The sequence below is a fragment of the Pelophylax lessonae genome (genome assembly GCF_965119305.1).
Source record: "Pelophylax lessonae genome assembly, chromosome: 1".
Lineage (NCBI taxonomy): Eukaryota > Metazoa > Chordata > Amphibia > Anura > Ranidae > Pelophylax > Pelophylax lessonae.
Window position 1 is genome coordinate 4,331,916 of NC_138768.1, and position 18,109 is coordinate 4,350,024.

At 45.9% G+C, this 18,109-nt stretch overlaps 1 protein-coding gene across 1 annotated transcript in view; it reads right to left on the reverse strand.

Annotated features, from left to right (window-relative positions):
- The window catches only part of LOC309551015 (uncharacterized protein), a gene marked incomplete at both ends in the record, with an annotated part of 209,781 nt that extends 192,172 nt beyond the window's left edge, over nt 1-17,609 (reverse strand). Inside the window, 3 exon segments of the mRNA XM_082251433.1 lie at nt 16,076-16,495; nt 16,727-16,826; nt 16,830-17,609. Coding sequence (XP_082107559.1) covers nt 16,076-16,495; nt 16,727-16,826; nt 16,830-17,609 — 1,300 coding nt within the window.
- Between the last annotated feature and the right edge of the window lie 500 nt (nt 17,610-18,109).

Sequence of the window (18,109 nt, forward strand, 5' to 3'; positions counted from 1 at the left end):
CCTAGAGAATAAAATGGTGATCATTATAATGTTTTATGTCACACGATATTTGTGCAGCGGTTATTCAAACACAAATTTTGGGGAGAAAAAATACTTTTTTGAATTTTAAAGCAAAAAAAAAAACATATATATATATATATATAACCCACTTTTTTTGTAAAATAAAAAAGATGTTACGTTGATTAAATAGATACCTAACAGATCACGCTTTAACTCTTCACACCCTCGCTATACCCAAAAGACGACTACAGCGGGTGCCTAAATTGCAGGGAGGGCGTCCATGTACGTCCTCTAGATCCCGCCCCCTTACCATGTGATCAGCTGTCAGTCAATGACAGCTGATCATGTGATGTAAACAGAAGCCGGTAATCTGCTTTTTTTTCCAGCGGGAGGAGAAAAAGAAAAGCCGATTACCAGCTGCTGTAAGCGGGACATCGGTCCCACACACAGAGAGCCACTGCAGCCTCTTCAGTGTCCACCAGTGCTCAGAATTCCCCATACCAGTGCCCACCAGTGCCACCTATCAATGCCCATTAGTTCGGCCAACCAGTGCCCATCAGTGCCTCATCATCACTGCCACCTATCAGTGCTGTCTGTCAGTGTCACCTACCAGTGGCTATCAGTGCCCATCAGTGCCACCTATGAATGCCCATAAGTGCCTTACAGTGCAGACTATCATTTCCCTTCAATGCTGCCTATTAGTGCCCTTCAGTGCCATCTATCAGTGCCACCAATCAGTGACCTTCAGTGCCCATCAGTGCTGCCTATCAGTGCCCTTAAGTGCCATCGATCAGTGCCACCTATCAGTGCCCATCAGTGCAGCCTACCAATGCCCATATGTGCTGCCTTTCAGGGCAGCCTAATGCTGCCCTTCAGTGCCACCTATCAGCGCCCTTCAGTGCAGCCTACCAATGGCCATATGTGCTGCCTTTCAGTGCAGCCTAATGCTGCCCTTCAGTGCCACCTATCAGCGCCCTTCAGTGCAGCCTACCAATGGCCATATGTGCTGCCTTTCAGTGCAGCCTAATGCTGCCCTTCAGTGCCACCTATCAGCGCCCTTCAGTGCAGCCTACCAATGGCCATATGTGCTGCCTTTCAGTGCAGCCTAATGCTGCCCTTCAGTGCCACTTATCAGTGACCTTCAGTGCCATAGATCAGTAGCACCTATCAGTGCCTATCAGTGACCTTCAGTGCTCATCAGTGCTGCCTATCAGTGCCCATAAGTGGCACCTATCAGTGTAGCCCATCAGTGCCCTACAGTGCTGCCTATCAGTGCCCTTCAGTACCGTCGACCAGTGCCCATCAGTGCCACCTATCAGTGCCCATCTGTGCACCTATCAGTATCCAGAAGTGCCACGTACCAGTGCCCACCAGTGCCACCTATTAAAGGCCCACCAGTGCCATCCATCAATGCCCATCAGTGCTGCCAATCAATGCCCATTAGTGCCTCATCATCAGTGCCACCTATCAGCTCTGCCTATCAGTGTCACCTATCAGTGCCCTTCAGTGCCGCCTCTCAGTGCCGCCTCTTAGTGCCCATCAGTGCTGCATATCAGTGCCCATCAATGCCACCTATCAGTGCTCATCAGTGCAGCCTTATCAGCGCACATCATTGAAGCAGAAAAATTACCTGTTTGAAAAATTTTATAAAAAACTATAAAAAATGTTTTTGTTTTTTTTTCCTCAAAATTTTTGGTCTGTTTTTGTTTGTTTAGCAAAAAAATAAAACCCTCCAGCGGTGATGAAATACCTCCAAAAGAAAGCTCTGTTTAAAAAAAAATGATAAAAATGTCATAAGGGTACAGCGTTGTATGACCGCGTAATTGTCATTCAAAGTGTGACAGCGCTGAAAGCTGAAGATTGGCCTGGGCAGGAAGGGGGGGGGGGGGAGTGCCCGGTAAGCAAGTGGTTAGAATTGGGCGCCCTTGTGAAATGGTGGCAAAATTCGATACTTAAAAATCTCCATAGGTGACGCTTTAAACATTTTCACAGGTTACCAGTTTAGAGTTACAGAGGAGAACTGGTGATGGAATCATTGCTCTCACTCTAACGATCGTAGCGATACCTCGCACTGTCATATGTGTGCACATCTTATGTATGTGTTATGTGAGCGTGGAAGGATGGGGGGCGCTCTCAATATTACACACATACTGTACATATAATAGGCGTTGAGCCCTTGCAGTGTCAGTCCTCAGAATCTGTGTCCTGGGGGCACCCGGTAGATGTTGGCAGCGGTGTTCCCATGAGAGAGATAGCAGCAGTGGACTCCGCTGCCTTCGTGGGTCCGTGGAACGCACTGTCGGGCTGCCGTGACGTCACTTCCAGGATGTGATGCGCGGATAATGGCGATGGGTTTGTGGAGCATGCGTTCCTTCAGGCCTGAAGAAGGAGCGTATCCTCTGCAGGACACAGATGCTGGGGACTGACACTGCAAGTGCTGAACGCCCATTATACGTATACTCTTGTGAGTAACATTTGTTTTTAACCCCCCATACATTTTCTAACTACTACACCTAGGGGGCGCTTGTGTTTTCTCCTGTTTTGCTCTCTAGAGTTGCTCCTTACTTTCCCATGCACTGCCACTACAGTGAGCACCATAGAGACTTTATGGACTTTTCCTTTGATCTGTTTTTTGAACTGTGACCTTGTGTCACGACCTCCAGGATTTTACACGTTGCCTAGGTTTGCACCAATTCTGTTGCTATGCATAGAGGGTCCAAAAGCCCCTCTCAGACCCAGGAATGATGCCCTTTAGCACAGCCCAGGTCCCCTCTCAGGAAAAAAAGATGTTCTTCTCACAGCCTAAAGGGGATTCACTCCAGAAATAAAGAGATTATTCTCCCGCTCTACAAGACTCTGGTCCGGCCACATCTAGAGTATGCTGTCCAGTTCTGGGCACCGGTCCTCAGGAAGGATGTGCTGGAACTGGAGAAAGTCCAGAGAAGGGCAACAAAAATAATTAGGGGAATGGAGGGTATCGGCTATGAGGAAAGACTACAAGCACTGAACCTATTCTCTCTGGAGAAGAGACGATTGAGGGGGGATATGATATCAATGTACAAATACTGTACTGGTGACCCTAGCATAAGGAACAAACTATTCAGAGAAAGGGAATACAATAAGACACGTGGCCACTCACTAAAACTAGAGGAAAGGCGGTTTAACCTTAAAATACGTAAGGGGTTCTTCACTGTAAGAGCGGTAAGGATGTGGAATTCTCTTCCACAAGCAGTCGTATCAGCAGGGAGCATCAATAGTTTCAAAAAACTATTAGATGGGCAACTTAGAGACCACAACATACAGGGGTATACAATGTACAACATACAGGGGGTATACAATGTACAACATACAGGGGGTATACAATGTACAACATACAGGGGTATACAATGTACAACATACAGGGGTATACAATGTTCAACATACAGGGGTATACAATGTACAACATACAGGGGTATACAATGTACAACATACAGGGGTATACAATGTACAACATACAGGGGTATACAATGTACAACATACAGGGGGTATACAATGTACAACATACAGGGGTATACAATGTACAACATACAGGGGTATACAATGTACAACATACAGGGGTATACAATGTACAACATACAGAGGTATACAATGTACAACATACAGGGGTATACAATGTACAACATACAGGGGGTATACAATGTACAACATACAGAGGTATACAATGTACAACATACAGGGGGTATACAATGTACAACATACAGGGGGTATACAATGTACAACATACAGGGGTATACAATGTACAACATACAGGGGTATACAATGTACAACATACAGGGGGTATACAATGTACAACATACAGAGGTATACAATGTACAACATACAGAGGTATACAATGTACAACATACAGGGGTATACAATATACAACATACAGGGGTATACAATGTACAACATACAGGGGGTATACAATGTACAACATACAGGGGGTATACAATGTACAACATACAGAGGTATACAATGTACAACATACAGGGGTATACAATGTACATCATACAGTGGTATACAATGTACATCATACAGTGGTATACAATGCACAACATACAGTGGTATACAATGTACAACATACAGGGGTATACAATGTACAACATACAGGGGGTATGCAATGTACAACATACAGGGGTATACAATGTACATCATACAGGGGTATACAATGTACAACATACAGGGGTATACAATGTACAACATACAGGGGGTATACAATGTACAACATACAGGGGTATACAATGTACGACATACAGGGGTATACAATGTACGACATAAAGGGGTATACAATGTACAACATACAGGGGGTATACAATGTACGACATACAGGGGTATACAATGTACGACATACAGGGGTATACAATGTACGACATACAGGGGTATACAATGTACAACATACAGGGGTATACAATGTACAACATACAGGGGTATGCAATGTACAACATACAGGGGTATACAATGTACAACATACAGGGGTATACAATGTACAACATACAGGGGTATACAATGTACAACATACAGGGGTATACAATGTACAACATACAGAGGTATACAATGTACAACATACAGGGGTATACAATGTACAACATACAGGGGTATACAATGTACATCATACAGGGGTATACAATGTACAACATACAGGGGTATACAATGTACAACATACAGGGGTATACAATGTACAACATACAGGGGATATGCAATGTACAACATACAGGGGTATACAATGTACAACATACAGGGGGTATACAATGTACAACATACAGGGGGTATACAATGTACAACATACAGGGGGTATACAATGTACAACATACAGGGGTATACAATGTACAACATACAGGGGTATACAATGTACAACATACAGGGGTATACAATGTACAACATACAGGGGTATACAATGTACAACATACAGGGGGTATACAATGTACAACATACAGGGGTATACAATGTACAACATACAGGGGGTATACAATGTACAACATACAGGGGTATACAATGTACAACATACAGTGGATATACAATGTACAACATACAGTGGATATACAATGTACAACATATAGGGGGTATACAATGTACAACATACAGGGGTATACAAAGTACAACATACAGGGGGTATACAATGTACAACATACAGGGGGTATACAATTTACAACATACAGGGGTATACAATGTACAACATACAGGGGTATACAATGTACAACATACAGGGGTATACAATGTACAACATACAGGGGGTATACAATGTACAACATACAGGGGTATACAATGTACAACATACAGAGGTATACAATGTACAACATACAGGGGTATACAATGTACAACATACAGGGGTATACAATGTACAACATACAGGGGGTATACAATGTACAACATACAGGGGTATACAATGTACAACATACAGTGGATATACAATGTCCAACATACAGTGGATATACAATGTACAACATATAGGGGGTATACAATGTACAACATACAGGGGTATACAAAGTACAACATACAGGGGGTATACAATGTACAACATACAGGGGGTATACAATTTACAACATACAGGGGTATACAATGTACAACATACAGGGGTATACAATGTACAACATACAGGGGTATACAATGTACAACATACAGGGGGTATACAATTTACAACATACAGGGGTATACAATGTACAACATACAGGAGTATACAATGTACAACATACAGGGGTATACAATGTACAACATACAGGGGGTATACAATGTACAACATACAGGGGTATACAATGTACAACATACAGAGGTATACAATGTACAACATACAGGGGTATACAATGTACAACATACAGGGGGTATTCAATGTACAACATACAGGGGTATACAATGTACAACATACAGGGGTATACAATGTACAACATACAGGGGTATACAATGTACGGTTAACAGCAAACACACACACACATCATAGGTTAAACTGGGTGGACTGATGTCTTTTTTCGACCTCACTAACTATGTAGCCTTCTGCCTTTCCCCTTTTATGTCTCTGCACTGGGGATTGTATTCTTTCAAGCCATCTACATTCATAGGAGAGTCCTTTTCCCAAATTGCATCTCCCATGATCCATCACAACCTTGCAATAAAGTCTTTTGATACGTCATGTCCCACCGGCTCCCTCTACTGAATGGAAGCAGAATGACACTGGCTAGATCAACATAGAAGTCCTGTGTGAACAGCTGCAGCACGTGTCTGTAGTAGCTGCTTCTTCCTGGCCAGCTTAGCACCTGGCTACACCATCAATGGAAACTTCTAGATTTCCCCCAAAGAGGTCCCACAGTGAGTGCAACAGAGGGACTAACAGTCAGCTGTTAGTCCTGTGCAAGGGCACACTTGGACTCAGCTTCTGAAGGTTCTACTCCCAAGAACTTGGCTTCTCTAGTTTTCTGAGTGGTTGTCAAGGCTCAAACATTCAGCCCCATCAGGACTGCCTCAACCCCAGGCTCCATAGGGTAAGAATCCCGGCCCTCTGCTCCAGCAGCCTCCCCCTTCCCAACCCACACAGCCCTGAACACAGACAATGTGACACCCACATGGATGTTACATGGATGTCAGTTGCAGAGCAGTATCTGTCATGCCTTCAGCCTAAGGAAGAAATAATATTTTTGGAACTTGCAATACCGATATTGTCCACAAGATGCCACTGTGACAAAAGACTACTGATGGACAGTATTCCATGGTACATGTTTCCTATTTTATCACTGGTAACTAGCTCCGCCTCTTACTGGAAAGTTTCTATTTTCAGACACCTCATGGAGAAGACTTGCACCTCATGTTCTTGTGGAAAATTCCTGAATCCTTCTAGGAAGCATCGCTGGTATTCCTGTGAACTGTTAGCTGTATACTCAGTGCATATCTTGTTTATGTTCATGTACTTATTGTATGTTCTGTTTATTTCTATATCATATCCTATCTATATCTTATTCTTATGTCACCATCGTCTGTTCATCGTAATAAAGAATAAAGTTACAGACAGACTGGTTATTATAGGATTGAAGGTTTAACCGCGTGCCGACCGCCGCAAGTAGATATACTGCGGCGGTCAGCCCCGGCCAGGCAGAGTGACGTATATATACGTCCCTAGCCTGTGACCGGCTTGTGAGCCAATAGCGGGCGAGCGCGCGCCCGCCCCGGCTCGTTCACTGAGGAGTCCGCGCAAGTGACCGGCGGACCCGATGTCCGCCAGTCACACTACGATCGTCAGTAGAGCGGGAGAAAGGCGGGCGGCTGATGTAAACAAGCCGCCTGTCATTCTCCCCTGTGTAAAAATGGAGATCAGACGGTTCTACTATGTAGGACCGTTGATCTCTGTTCTTACACCAGTAGCCATGTCCAATCACAGTTAGAATCACGCCCCTAGGACACACATAACCCCTCCCTCTCCAATACAGTTTACCCCTTCCCTGCCAGTGTCATTTTTACAGTAACAGTGCATATGTATAGCACTGATTACTGCAGTAATGTCAGTCAAGGGTCCAATCTGTCAGCCACAATGTCGCAGTACAGCAAAAAAATTGCAGATCGCCGCCATTACTTGTTAAAAAAAAAACCCACCAAAAATGACAAAAATCTTTCCCTTAGTCAGTAAACGCGATAACTTTTGCGCAAACCAATCAAAATACGCTTTTTGCAATTTTTTTTTTTTACCAAACATAGGTAGCAGAAAACAAATTGGCCGAAAATGTTAAAAAAATTTTGATTTTAACATTTTTTTTTGGGAATTTCATATAAAAAAAATGTGAAAAATATTGTTATTTTTGCAAAATTGTCGCTCTTTTTTTGTTTATAGCGCATGATCAAAAAATCGCACAGGTGATCAAATACCGCCAAAAGAAAGCTCTGTTTGTGGGAAAAAAAAGGACGTCAAATTTGTTTGGGTACAGCGTCGCACGACCGCGCAATTGTCCGTTAAAGTCACGCAGTAAAAAAATCGCAAAAAACCCCCTGGTCAGGAAGGGGGTAAAATCTTCCGGGGCTTAAGTGGTTAACTGTATGTTGAGCTACATACACGCCAGGGGCAAACGTGTAGTGAGAACAGAACAGTATCTGTTTCCCAATTGATATCATAGAAATGACTTACCTGGGGATGCACAGAACACCTGTGCAGGTAAACAGCCTCACATAGGTGTATGCTGTAGCATGTCCTGTGTGAACGAGGCGTTACTTTGTGGGGTTTTTTATTTTGACTTTTTCTCAATGTTCTTTTTTATTGTTTAATTTTTTTGGGGGGGGGGGGGGGGGGCTTTGGTGAAACATCGGGGGTGTAAGCAGACCCCTGATGTCTCTTATTTGAGACTGAGAATATACAGTCCTCATTCGCTTTCCCTGCAGCCTCAGCTGCACTGCAGATGAATGAATAGAAGTCTATTTCCTATTCATTCACAAGGTGAAGCATACTATGCTTCAGTAATCAATGAACACAGGGGCGATCGGTAACCCCCCCTGTCCTCGCTCTCCATCCTGAACAACGCACCGATCTCCCGCCATAGTAGCAATGACTGCTGGCCAGCAGAGCTGCAGGGAGAGAGGTGTGGGTGATAAGTGGGGGGGGGGCAGTTTTTAGAGTTAAATCCCCCTGTGGCTCCCCTGCAGCAATCCAAGTTGGCGGATGGGGAGAGGAGGAGAAGCTGACAGCTGCAGGGGAGGCACAGGGGGATCAGTTCTGGGGAGGGGGCATTCTGGACCACCTGTGGAACAGTGGCAGAGCTTGGTGTGCAGGATATGTTAGAGCACAGTGGGCCCTACCTCTGTCAGGGCCCTTGTGCATCGCACACATTGCACACGTGAATGATATGCCACTGCATGCACTGCATAGTTGCTGTCTTTGCAGTCATTGATGGACTCCCGTACAGCTCCTGCATTACACAGACAAGGGGCAGAGCATTAGAAGAATATATGCCCCATGAGACAAGAAGTCTGTCATAGGAGAGAAACTCACTACACATTAAAATGGAACCCCATACAAGCCTGGGGCAGACTGGCAACTTTCAGCCCCGGGGACAAGTACAAACCAGAGGCCCATGGTGCAGCAACTCGCCCCCCCCCCACTCTCCCTCTTCCCGCCCTCCTCCTAACCCCCATTCCAGGCTGAAGCCCTGCTCCAGGTACTCTTTACTCTTTGGCTGAATCCGGGGTCCCAACCTGGCCAGCAGGGGGCGGTTGGGGGGAACTGGGACAGCTTGGTTGGGGCTGGACAGGGGAGAAGAGTCTCCTATGAGGCATGGAACCGGCTGAGATGCAGTTTACACCATCCATGCTGGGAAGGGAGGCCCGTGCTCTGTCCTGGTCTTCAACCCGCACTCAGTAGGTCAGTGGCAGAGACTTTTTACTTCTCTCCACCAAGAATCCTTTAGGCATGTCTGTGGCCGAAGCGGTGCTGCCCTTTTTACAGGACATGAGAGTGGCCCAGGGGGCTATTGCCCCCTGGCCCAGTCCTCCCCTGATACAAGCTCATTGTTCCAGCTATTGATTCCATGTGCCTACATCTTCCAACCATCCAGCTTTAAATCCATTTCTCTCTCTCTCTTATATATACAGTGTGTGTGTATATATATATATATATATATATATATACAAGGTATATATATAACATTATAAATACCTTGTCCCCCCCCCCTTTTTCATAGGTAATCACATTCCCTCTGTCGTCAGCTGCATAAGGAGCTTACAGAGCTAGATGGGGAGAAACAGCAGCACACTGGTCTTCTTATTATGTGGCTGTATGTGGGGGGGGGGGAGGGGGAGCCCTTGTCCTCATCAACAGGAGGACAAGGTGCTTTGTGGGGGAACCACCCTACCCCAAAGCACCATCCTCATGTTGAGGGCATGTGGCCTGCCTAGTATGGTTCGCCCGCCCCCCCCCCTCTTTTTCTGGTCTGCCATGCTGCATGCGCAGATAAGAGCCTGGTATGGACCTTGAGGGGGACCCTGCACCATTTTTTTTTTTATTTTGGCGTGGGGTTCCTCTTAAAATCCATACCAGACCCAAAGTGCTTGGTATGGATTTTGGGGGACCCTACAGCATTTTTGGGAGGAATTTTGGCACGGGCTGAAAGGCCTGGTACAATTTTTTATTGCTAGCAATTTTTTTTTTACATTCAGCTGTCAGTGGGGAATCCCGCTGACAGCAGATGATTTATCCGTTGAAAAGGACACGGCAGCCGGCTTGCCGGGACGCTCCTAAACATCCAGCTATTTACTGGTTATTAAGGACGCTGGCGGCGCCTCTTCTTAACGCGGACGCTACTAAATGTAAAGGAGTTTCCAGTCACAACTTACCAACCAGCCTGCGACCAACCGAATTCACCTGTCTAACAGTATGCGTTAAAAACAAAGGTTTAGTTGCACACATTTGCAAATACATGCATAAGCTGCAAGCCCCGGCAAGGCACTCTGATATCTGCAGACCCCTAACTCTACCTTTAAAGAGTCTCCACAGTGAGAGTGCATGTATTCTGATGGATAGATGTTTTTAATGCATACTGTTAGACCGGTTGATTCGGTTGGTCGCAGGCTGGTTGGTAAGTTGTGGCTGGAAACCCCTTGGCTTTTTTGACATGGGTTTGCCCTTCCAGTGCTCCTTGTCATTAAGATCAGTTATAGGTGGGGGAAGTGACCATTTTTTGTATCGCTACTAAATGTAGCTTACAAACTGTGATAATCATTGTCAAATGCCATAAAAAACGTTAAAATATTTGCTTTTTTTTTTTTTTTTTTTTAGCATTTTTTAGCTTTCTAGTGTTCATGAAGCCTTACATCAACTATCCATTCATCTGTCTACACTTCCCTCTATTCCTAAAATTCCGCCATCCATCTATTCTGTTCTCCATCCATGGAAACTGATCGTTGTAGGACAATCCTGATCATAGAAAGCCCCAATAAAATGATGGATGCGTTCCATTGGGATTACAAAGTTGTGGAATGTGATGAGGAAATAACAACCTCTGATCCCGGTGAAGGTTGTGGAAGTTTATTTAGAAGAGAAGAGCTACAATGTAAAAGTAAAGATTAGAAAGTAGAGAGATGAAGGTGTGCGGAGATCCTTAGACATGGCAGGTGGACCAAGGATCTGACCTCTTCATCAAACGGGAGGCTTTTACCCTCCAATCCTGGACAGTTGTCATGGAGGACCGTCCCAAACATCAACATTTTACAGAGGAAATCATTCAGTGAAGAATTTGTACAAGCAGCACATTATTCATTACAAGAGACATTCATTTCTGTTATCTCTGAACACCTTATCAGCTTGTCCCACCTCCAGACTCCCAAATCCCTCATTGTAGAAGAAGGAGACCAACTGTCTCTATGTTCCCCAACAAGACCTTCCAAGGATACGGAGAACAACAATTTCTTCTAATAACATCTTTCTGTAAAGTCATTGTAGATATAGAAGCTGTTATGATATAAAGAACCTCACATTAGCATATAAGCACTTAATCATGTCAAAGTTGTGGAATGTGATGAGGAAATAACAAGGTCGACAAATGTGAGGAGCGTTTACTGGCCTGGCAAAGGGCCTTTTCCTCCTTCTTGTCTATTGGGAGGTCACTGGTGATGGTAGAGCTCCTTTTTGGACTTTTTCCATGCCAAATGGCATCCAGACCCTCTGTTTGAGGATTTTGTTCAATTAAGCTCAAGATATGCTCTACATCTACTATTTGGATGTCCTTTTTAAAACTCACCATAGTACCCCAATACAACATATTGATAGATATTAAGACTCAGATTGTATATACTGGCCCTTGAGGTATCAGCCTCCAGTTGGATAAATTCATTTTTGAGACATCCAAGTGTAACATTTCTTATGGATCCCTTAGCCTTATCTGCTCCCTGTGTCCGCCCAAAGCCAACTTTATCCCTTGCGCTGTATTGCGAAGAATCTTCCTGTCTGCATTTGGTCCTGACGAAGCATTCTGCGAAACGCGTTGACTTTCGAGCAGATATATTCTATTATATTGACGCAATGTCTTATATGTAATCTAGGTTCATGTATGAACACGTGTTTACAATTATGTACTGGCATGTGAGATGAATTAGAACCCCTTTTCGGGTTGAGTTCATTCTTGATGTTTTTTATACATTATGTTTTTAATGGAATTCAATAAATGTGATTTTTCTACATCATTTTTTTGATATTGAAGTCTATCCTTTTATGTGCCCATTAAGACCCCGTTCACACTGGGGCGACCCGACTTTCGGTGGCGACCTGTGAAGTCGCGGTGCGCGGCTCGCACCGTGACCTCGGAGCGGCCGGCACGGACTTCATATCATTGAAGTCAATGCAGGTCGCTCCAAGGTCGCCCCAAAGAAGCTCCGGACCCTTTTTCTAAGTCGGAGCGACTTGTGTCGCTCCTATTAGAACGGGTCCACAGCTACTCTATGGCAGGCGACCCACGGCGACTTGTCAGGTGACCAAGTCGCCTGACAGGTCACCCCAGTGTGAACAGGGTCTTATTCCACCTTTGTGTCTAGTTGGTAACAACTGGACTGTTTTCTCTTTTTTGAGGAAATAACAGCCTCTGATCCCGGTGAAGGTTCTGGAAGTTTATTTAGAAGAGAAGAGTTACAAAGTAAAACTAAAGGTTACAAAGTAGAGAGATGAAGGTGTGCGGAGATCCTTAGACATGGCAGGTGGACCAAGGATCTGACCTCTTCCTCAAACTGGAGGCTTTTACCCTCCAATCCTGGACAGTTGTCATGGAGGACCGTCCCAAACTTCAACATTTTACATATGAAATCATTCAGTGAAGAATTTGTACAAGCAGCACATCATTCATTACAAGAGACATTCATTTCTGTTATCTCTGAACACCTTATCAGCTTGTCCCACCTCCAGACTCCCAAATCCCTCATTGTAGAAGAAGGAGACCAACTGTCTCTATGTTCCCCAACAAGACCTTCCAAGGATCCGGAGAACAACAATTTGTTCTAATAACATCTTTCTGTAAAGTCATTCTAGACAGAGAACCTGTTATTATATAAAGAACCTCACATTAGCATATAAGCACTTAGTCATCTCAACCCATCATTAGTAAATCATATGATAATTATTTCTCTTTATCAGATGAATAGGGCCATAGAGGAAATCTAAAAATCGTTCGGCTCCATAAGGGTGCCGGGACAGAAGGGGTTAATGGTGATTGTAACCAATCGGAACAAGACTAGCACTGGCTCTATTCATAGTGACAATCATGACAGCAAATCACAGTGAGGGGGAGGGGCAATCACAGATACATGGATTTGTCATGTAACGGAGACAATTTAGGAATTCTTATTGTGAATATTAAAGAGTGAGTCTAGACAAAACCTATTGTTCTAGTTCTGGATGGAGTGGGGGAGGATTAGAACCCCTGTGAGGTTTTTACTGCTATCCGGGGCTCCATTAGAGAGATCTCCCCGCACTTCCCATTCTGTCCAAAAATCTGACAGGGGTTCTAGCCCTCCCCTTCTTTAAAAAAAAGCATTGGTATTGCTATTCCTATTGCTGTTGGAGCATCCCCTTACTTTCTGTCTGGTAAAATGTTGTCACCAGGAGAGGAAGTGAGGAGTGGGGAGGTCTGACAGGGGTTTTAGACCTCCCTGATCCATCCAAAACTGCCCATAGATACACCTTAAATTGCAGGCTTCAGAGCTGTCACCCTAATTCTGGATACGCTATAACTGACCCAGAACAAGCATGCAGCCAGTGAAGCCTGAACACTCTGCCCTCCTGCATGCTTGTTCCTGGTTAGTGACACACTAGGTAGTGAAATGAGTTTTAGGATGAAGATGATGGCCCCGGAACCTGCAGCTTTATAAATTAATCTGGATCTTGTCCCCTGCTTCCTCCTATTGACTGAATTTTACACTCAGGGCCGTCTTTAACGTGGGGCAAAAATGGGCAGCTGCCCAGGGCCCAGTCATTGTTTTTGGGCCCAAAGCAGCTTCCCCCTTGAGCCCCTTTGCAAAACCTGTGGTGGCGGGAGCATCGAGAAGACGAGCAGTGTGGCTGGGACTGAGAGCCTGGGAGGGAGAAGACCTCCCTGACCCCCCGAGGTGAAAAGCAGCAGGTGCAGCATCCCAGACCCAGCGGCGCCTTCCAGAGTCCGAACTCCTGCAACCTCCTCTCTGCTCCCAGCTATGACAATAACATTGACGGAGGCCCGGAGGACAGGCTGATAGGCGGGAGGCGAAGGCAGCCAGGGACTGCTACCTGGGACAGTCCCTCTATCACATCAGTATGGATCTGCTGGAAGGAGCAATGCACCCCCATCCTCTGCCCTCACCCCCTTTCTCTTATTCCCACTCACACCCCCCTCTCTTTCTCTCATCTACCCTCTCTCATGCTTCTCTCTCTCTCTTTCTTTCACCCCATCTCTCTCTCATTCCACCTCTCTCTCTCAGGCCCCCACCCCCTCACTCCCCTTCCTTACCTCCCCCTCTCCCCCTCATCCCCTCACTCCTCTCTCTCTTTCTTATCCCCCTCTCTCTCTAACCCCCCTCTCTCTCTCCCCGCTCCCACTCTCTGTCTTTCTCTCACCCCCTCCCTCACCCCCTCCCCCCTCACTCACCCCCTCTCTCTCTCACACCCTTCTCTCTCACCCCCTCATGCCCCCTCTCTTGCCCCCCTCTCTCTCTCACCCCCTCTCTCTTTCACCCATCCCTCTCTCACTCACCCCTGTCTCTCTTACCCCCCTCTCTCTCTCTCATCCTCCTCTCACCCTCTCGGTTACTCCACCCCCTCTCCCATGCTCCCTCTCTCACCCCTCTCTCTCTTACCCCCCTTGCTCTCTTTCACTCACCCCCTTTCTCTCTCACACCCTCTCTCTTATCTCCCCTCTCTCTCACCACTGTCTTTCTCTTCCCCTCTCCTACCCCCCTCTCTTTCTCATGCCCCCCTCTCTCTCTTTGTCCCTCTCTCACCCTCTCACTCCCCCCTCTCTCACCCCTCATCTTTCATTCCCCTCTCTCACCCACCCCCTCCTCTCTCTCTCACCCACCCCCTCCTCTCTCTCTCACCCCTCTCTCTGCCACCCCTCTCTCTCATGCCGCTCTCTCTCTTTTTCACCCACCCCCCTCTCCCTCTCATCTCTCTCTCTTATCCTCCCTTTCTCACACCATCCCTCTCTCTTTCATCTCTCCCTCTCTCACACCCCCCCCCCCCAATGTAGGCAGGAGGAACTGAGTGGACACTGATCCTATCCCCTCCAAGCACTGCCACTGATCCCACCCCCAGACACTGCCAATGATTCCATCCCTTCTCCCAAGCACTGACCCCACCCCCCAGGCACTGCCACTAATCCCACCCCCCCCGGATACTGCCACCGATCTCATACTCCCACCAGCACTGTCACTCATCCCATCTCCCTCCAGCACTGCCACTCATCCCATTCCCCCAACACTGTCACTGATCCCCCCCCCCGACACTGCCACTGATCTCATCCCCCAAGCACTTCAACTGATCCCATCTACCCACCAGCACTGTTATCACACATCCCATTCCCCCCCCCCCTCCCGGAACTGCCATTGATCCCATCCTCCCACCACTGCCACTTAGGGACCCAAGAAAATGTATGCCTGGGGTCCAATTATTTTTGAAGACAGCCCTGATTACTCCAATAAGATTCTCCCCCCTTTGATGTCACAGTCTTTGGGCAGATTTCTCACATCTGATTCCCCCCAGATATCTTTAAATGACCTCCCCCTACCCATAACACAACATGGAGGGGCTCGGTGAAGGTGGTGGTGAAGGTGTGGAGGTGTTGGATCGGGTCACACAGATCATAAAAGGAAATCCGCCCGGCCTCATAATCCAGTTCTATCCTAAATCTGTTACTGCAGACATGGCAAGGCAATAGAATCCTATTACTGTCATGTATCACTGAGTACTGATTTTGCCACCACCCGCACCTCCTCTCCAAACACCAGGACTTCTTATTTTTCCCAATCCATGACAGCTCTCCACTTCTGTCTATACTGGGGTAACACATCCCGATGCTCCAATACCCTGAGCCCTCAATATCCACTTCCCAGTAATGTCTCCCTGAGGAGAAACTCTGACTGCTCATCACCTGAGGGGAAGACTGAAATCTCTCTGGTGTTTCGGGGCGATTCTGATGTGATGACCAGGATGCAGTTTTCCTGTCATCTGATATATGTAGATCATTGCTAGCTGTACTCACATCCAGTAATATGTCTGTAACCCCCGACATCCCCAATGTTTGCTGTATAGTCCCTGTAAATGGTCCTTCATCTTGGTGGTGTGAGCGTTGTACGGTAGGGGGGGGTTGTACATATACCACAGACATGATATCAGATAAACCTACGTGTAATGTGTGTAAGATTCCCGCAACATCCAGATGCCCTCCATCATGGAGGATTTCGTCATGTCCCTCTATGCCATCATCATCTTCATCTTCAGTTTCCCATGAGTCTGATTCCTCATCATCTCCATCCTCAGTATCACGCAAGTCACCGGTGTCTGATTCCTCCTCATCTCCATCCTCAGTATCACGCAAGTCACCGGTGTCTGATTCCTCATCATCTCTTTCCTCAGTACCATGCAAGTCCCCTGTGTCTGATTCCTCATCATCTCCATCCTCAGAACCACGCAACTCTCCTGTGTCTGATTCCTCATCATCTCCCTCCTCAGAACCACGCAAGTCCCCTGTGTCTGATTCCTCATCTCTTTCCTCAGTACCACGCAAGTCACCTGTGTCTGATTCCTGTAGGACAGTCAGTGGATCCGTCATGTTACACAGCTCCTCAATGTGACGCATCTTCCTGGACAGCACATTCTTCTTTAATTCCAACTATTGGATCAGATCAGATAGTGATCGTGAGGCCCGCTCTGCTTGTTTGGAGATCTCACTCAGGAGCATCTTATCCATGTCTTCCATCCATCTCCTGAAGAAGCTGAACAGGGCAGTGACTTCTGCCATTTCACCATCTACATTCACTTTTGCTTTCCTCCTGCGTTCCTGGAGACTCTGGACTCTTTCCTCAATCTTCTCTTTCTTTTTCATCAGTTTCTGCAGAACATTTCTCAGTTTCCTTTTATTCTCAGAGGCCTCATCCAGAGTCTCAAGCTGGTGTCCCTGATGTCCTTCAATCAAACTGCGGGACACAGATATACAGTCCTCAGTGCAGTAATACTTTAGTAGTTCCTTATGGACGGAGCATTTCCTGTTCTCCAGGGAAGTAATGGGGTCACATAAAACGTGTTCTGGTGACTTGCTGTGGAGTCTCAAGTGATTGTCACACAGAGAAGCTTCACACAGCAGACAGGATTTCACGGCAGGTACAGGAGTGTGACAGTAAGTACAGAAGACCCCGGTTTTGTTCTGACCACCCTGTGTTGTCTGGAGGGTCACCAATATCTTACACAGAGTAATGTTCTTCTGAAGGACAGGACGTTTCTTGAGTTTTTCTCTGCATTCAGGACAGGAATATCCACCAGCCTCCTCCTGTGTATCCAGCACACCATCAATACACTCCCGGCAGAAGTTGTGTCCACATTTCAGGGTTACAGGGTCCCTATAAACGTTCCAACAGATGGAACATTCGAGATCCTCTTTTAGATAAGAAGACGCCATCGCTGAGGGCAGAAGAGTAAAGTGAGAAGATTGAACTCTTTCAAGTCTATTTATAAGATAGAAATCAGTGTACAGAGTCCTATAATCTGTATTTTTCAGAGTTACTGCAATGTGATTGGTTAATGGGTTTATTGCACTTTGTGTAAAAAGAGAGAGCAAAGGGCATGTTCCAAGCGTGTTCACAGAGATGGTGTAACCATACAATCATCAGAGACTGCATTACCTTTCTCTGCAGAAATATTTTATATTGTTCCCAAATCACTTACAGTGGTTGAAGCTGTCTGTGTTACCCCAGAGCCACCGATCACATCCAAGATGCCATTTTAAGTTAAAGACGGGATTCTGATGATTAATTATTGGACAACACAGACAGTATTTATTGCAGACCCTTTCACTACCACTATAATCTTATGTGTAATAATGGTGAATTCCATAGTTATGTCAGGATTATTGGGGAGATTAAGTAAAAGAAAAAAGGGAATTTAAAAAGTCATGTATAT